This window comes from Andrographis paniculata, unplaced genomic scaffold (genome assembly GCF_009805555.1).
Source record: "Andrographis paniculata isolate CXL003 unplaced genomic scaffold, ASM980555v1 Contig18END, whole genome shotgun sequence".
NCBI lineage: Eukaryota > Viridiplantae > Streptophyta > Magnoliopsida > Lamiales > Acanthaceae > Andrographis > Andrographis paniculata.
In genome coordinates, this window is record NW_026137468.1 from 1,086,304 (window position 1) to 1,091,198 (window position 4,895).

The 4,895-nt window shown below is 32.4% G+C and overlaps 1 protein-coding gene across 1 annotated transcript; it reads right to left on the bottom strand.

Annotated features, from left to right (window-relative positions):
- Positions 1-1,607: 1,607 nt before the first annotated feature.
- On the bottom strand, positions 1,608-4,232 carry LOC127240961 (ethylene-responsive transcription factor RAP2-12-like). The gene is made up of 3 exons (XM_051259837.1): positions 3,891-4,232; positions 1,974-2,850; positions 1,608-1,839 (listed from the first exon to the last, which is right to left on the bottom strand). Exons 1-2 carry the CDS (start codon positions 4,171-4,173, stop codon positions 2,024-2,026), a joined length of 1,110 nt encoding a protein of 369 aa, XP_051115794.1. The 5' UTR covers positions 4,174-4,232; the 3' UTR covers positions 1,608-1,839; positions 1,974-2,023.
- Between the last annotated feature and the right edge of the window lie 663 nt (positions 4,233-4,895).

The window sequence follows — 4,895 nt, forward strand, 5'->3', positions numbered from 1 at the left end:
TTATACATTATTTTTTTAAAAAAAATAAAATTACATACAACTTTTTAAATATAAAATTATATATCATCTACTAAAAAAATTAAAATTACACAATATACTCAAAAAATACCAAAAATATAAAAAATACCACAAAAACTCCAAAGATGGAGTGGAGTAACAGTGTTACTCCAAACACTGTGCATACCTGCAAAAATGGGAGAATTTGAGGTTGGGTTGGAGCCTCTCCCCCATTTTTTTGTACAACCTTATGCATAAAAAAAAAAAATATAGTGAATTGGAGATGAACTTATGAAAAAAAAAAATTAATGTTATACTAACTTGAAGTAAAATTAGAAATAGTAATAATTTAAATTCTTAATACAACATTTTATACTTTATAGAATAAAATAAATATTTAATATAATATTATTAAATAAATTACTGCTAATTAATAATATCAAAACATTTTAAAAATGTCTATATCTAAATATTAGGAGTAGAATGTATTTGCTCTCAATTATTAATATTATTTTTTTTATATAAAATATTGAAAACAAATGTGTGCTCAACCTATATCACTATTTTCATTTATTTCATAATTTTTTCAAAAAATAATAAAAATAAATATTTTTACGTTTCTCAATAACTAACCAATCATTTAAAAAAAAAAAAAAACCACGAACAGAACCTTACTATCTCTCTATCATTGCCATATCTATCAAGTCTCAGTATCATTGCCCATCATTCAAAGTAAAATAATTTGGATTTTTTTCGGGTGTGTTTGTTTGAGGGTTTGGATTTTGAGTTGGGATTTGAATAGTAAAAATTTTAAATTTGAATAGTTGTATGATGTGATATAAATAGGTGTTGATGTGATGTTTTGAATGTAAAATTGATTTTTAGTATAATATAAAAAATGAAAAATAGATGTTTGATTTGATGTTTTTGGGGGGAAAAAAATTGAATGAATAGTAGAAATCCAAACAAATCCCTCAAACAAACACACCCGAACATATAATCTTGAAAATCGTCTGGTTGTGCAAATTCCATGGAAACGTGCCTTTATTTTATTATTATTATTTTTTAAAAAATGTATATATATTCTGGGGTGTTCTTGAAGAAGCATAGTAGTGGTCCTATGTAAACTTTCATGACAGGAATGTGCGGTGCTCCAAATCACATCAGAAAAATGGAATCAAATTTATTTAATTCTGACTATAAATTGTATGGTCATAAATTTCCATAGCTGAAAAGGCCTCCATTGTTTCAGTATATGTATGTATACCACATATCAATTCAAATCTCATGCTAAGCCAAATTATTCATCATCAATGCAAATGCCTCAGCCTATTTTAGTATTTATGTAAATACTTTCGAAACTTTTAACGCTAATCATCGAACAGTGATCTTTTTTGAAAGAATCAAAATACCTTTATTTTTTTTTTTCCACAAATCAATCACATCAAATATCCAACTTTTTATCATATACAAATTTTCAAAACTTTCAAAACTTCTACTTAAGCTAAAACCTAATTTAGTTATGAACATGTAAAAGGTGCAGAATCCTAATGATGGAGTAAATGAATTAAAGGACACTCAAAGACAACATTACAGTATAACACATAAACTAATAAATAAAAGGTCTTAATAATAATTATAATAATAATGAGTTTCATTAGTTTAGTGAAAAAACAGGTTAATAATAATTAGAATCCCAACACACAATTTAAATGGCAATACTCATGTCTTAAGTTAAAATAAAACTGACCAAACATAGTTGTTTCTGTACAACTTCACTCAACCAGAGTCCACCGGAACAGCGTCGTCGTCCTACAGTTTCTCGCTCCATCACCGGAACACCTGAAAAAGGCAAAAGTCGGGAGAGATCACACTCATAGTCACGATTCTCAAACAAATAAGTTAAAACTGTAAATTTCAAGGCACATGTAAAAAAAACTAAATTGCAGATAAATAACGAAGAAGCAAACACTAACATGCAGCCTTATTCGGGAAATGAAAGGAAGTTAAAAGGGGGCTGGAAGCCTCAGAAGGCGCCACCCATCAAAGTTGGGATGTCATCGAACGACCAAATTTGCAACGCACTTCCACCCTCTTGAGTTGTACCACAGTTCAGAAAGGCATCAATGGAAGTATCCCAGTTGTTGTCAAGATACGGCATCTGGAAGAGCTTCATTTGGGAATCAAACTCGGAGAGATCTTCAGGGAGTTTATTTGCAGTCACCACATTGTCGGAACATGTCTTTGCTTTCTTGGCAGGGCAAACATCCTCTGCAAATTGAGCTTGATTGTCCTCAACAATAGCTGATAAGACAGACGATATTTCAGGAGTCCTAGCACAGTTGTCATTCCAGCCAAAATTGGCACAGTCGAAGGAATTGCTCCCCTGATCAGAGCTGAAGTAGACGCTCGAGCAATCAGTGGAGGTAAGGGGCTTTATAGCCACATCACTGGCGGTACAATAGTTGTTAGCAAAACCAAACTGATTTATCTGAGGTTTCACTTCGGGAAAACTGATGGGTTGGTTAAAAGTCGGATGAACTGAATTTGGCTGCTCAGAAGATAACTTGGAATTCGATTTCACTGCATGAGTTGGTGTTGATGCATCTTGGGGAAAGTTCAGTTTAGCTTTGTTGCCTCTTATTTTGCGAGCTTCAGCATCATAAGCTCTAGCGGCTTCCTCAGCGGTGTTATAAGTGCCAAGCCAAACTCGAACCCCTTTCACTGGATCACGGATCTCAGCAGCCCATTTACCCCAGGGTCGCTGCCGAATCCCTCTGTACAGATTCTTTCTCTTTCTTTTAGGCTTTTCAGCAGGCTCATCGGGCTCCTTCAAATCAACAGATCCAAAATCTACAAAACAGACAGGACATACGAAATGAAGATGAAAGCTACGGATGGAAAAGTAAGTCAGAAAATAGCATGGCATGCAGAAGGGGAAAAAATTGAAAAGTAGACTCCAAATTTTCCATCTAAATAATTTGATGAACAAAAGCTACGTAGAAATTAATTGAGACAACTGGATTTTAGGTGGGGTTAGAGATCGCCAATCGATGAATGGTTTATAACGAAAAATAATTGATCTACAACCCATACATAAGTATATTTATTGTAAACTAGAAAAAAGAAAGTATCTTACAAGAGAAATAAGCAGAAATGGAAAATACAAAGCAATCAACCAAATCCTAAATCCTGAAAAATGGTTAAGAATCAAGTGTTAAAAAACCTGAACTACCTTGCAGGTATCTATTCCGCAGCAAAACATATACACAGGAAAGTCGTCGCCATCATCATCATCACCAAGAAGGACTTAAAAGCTTGATAATGCGTTTCATCAACAGAACAGCTATAATAAAAACAAGAATGAAAAATGGCTTTCAAAATCAAGCGTGTTATCCACATATATGGTTTTGCAACTCCTCTGTGCTTGTTTGCCATTAAAAACCCTAAAATATATCGAAACAAAGAACCTTTCACCATAGCAAAATCATAATTTCAGAAGGCAGCTATCACAAACAGTTTCACCCCAGGAATAAGGGGCCAGAAACATTCTAACTGTATTGCTTCAAATCATTCAGTAAAAAATGTCGAGGTGACAAACATATAGAACAACTCTCAAATTACAATTGCATCGTCACTAATAAATTATCTAGAAAGCGGATTAATGTAAATTAAATGCAAATTGAACATTTTGAGGCACAGAAACATAATTCAAATCTTCAAATCCAAATTCAAATGACCATCCACAACTAATTAACTACCACTGTCAAAGCTATACTTTCGCAGCTACTTTACTCAGAAATCTATCAGAACAAATCAATCTTTTATCAAAACATAAAACAAAAAGCTACAGAAAACATTCAAAAAAAAAAAGGAAAAAAGAAACCACATACCTTTAAAACCCTCACTTTTTGAGGCACAAAAACCAAACGCTTCTTTCACTCCGATTCCCCCTTCGTCGTCAGAGAAATCCTCGAAACTCCTAAAATCCGCTTCAAAATCATCATCCAAATCGATGAGCGGCTGAGCCCTCAGAGGCTTGGAGAAATAGTTCGCCGGATTCCTCTTCTTCTTCGGATCGGCAGCCGAGCTGCCCCAGAGCAAGTCAGCTGTCAGACGGCGCGACGATCGGCTCGCCGGCGGTGCGAAGTCGGAAATTATTGCGCCCCCACACATTTCACGCTCTCTCTTCTTCTTCTCTACTGATTTTCTGGCATAAAATTGGAAGTTGCTTTGCACAAGGCATTCAACGTTTTTATTATATGCCGTCGGGGCAGAAAGATGGTGGGACAGGGACTGGCTATCGCGACTATATTTTACAATTATACCCCTGAAATTTGTATTACAATTATGCCCCCAGCGCTGATTCCATTGCATTTTAGGGTCTAGATTTTCACGAAATTTTTAATCTCGATTGTCTGTATCTATCAAAATATTTTTACTTTTTTGCATTGTAATTTTTTAATATTGGTATTTTATATAAATATAATGTAGAAATATACTAATAAAAAATGATAAATTAATTAAATTACAATGAAGATATTTGTTAATTGAAATAATATATAAGTTGTAATTTTTTTTAAATATATATAAATATATAAGAAGTGCAATTACTAAATAAAATTAATACAAATAAATTGATTTAGGATAGAAAAAAAATATATATATATAAATCAATTTCGGACAAATAAAATACTCCATCTGTCCCATATACAGTGTCTGCTACACTTTAAATACGGTATATTTTAAGAGGGGTGTAATTACTAGATAATTAAAAATGTATTAGTGAAAATAATTATTCTTTAATATAAATAATTATAAATTAAGATTGAGATAACTAATTAATTTAATTAAAATTTAAAAAATAAATAAATTAAAAAGTTTAAAATAAATTAAAG

What these genes read in the sequence shown, in the direction of transcription:
- LOC127240961 (XM_051259837.1), bottom strand. Translation starts at nt 4,173, where the DNA reads ATGTGTGGGGGCGCAATAATTTCCGACTTCGCACCGCCGGCGAGCCGA. An exon ending in AAAAAGTGAGGGTTTTAAAG is followed by an intron (nt 2,851 to 3,890) that starts GTATGTGGTTTC and finishes TCTGTTTTGTAG; the next exon opens with ATTTTGGATCTGTTGATTTG.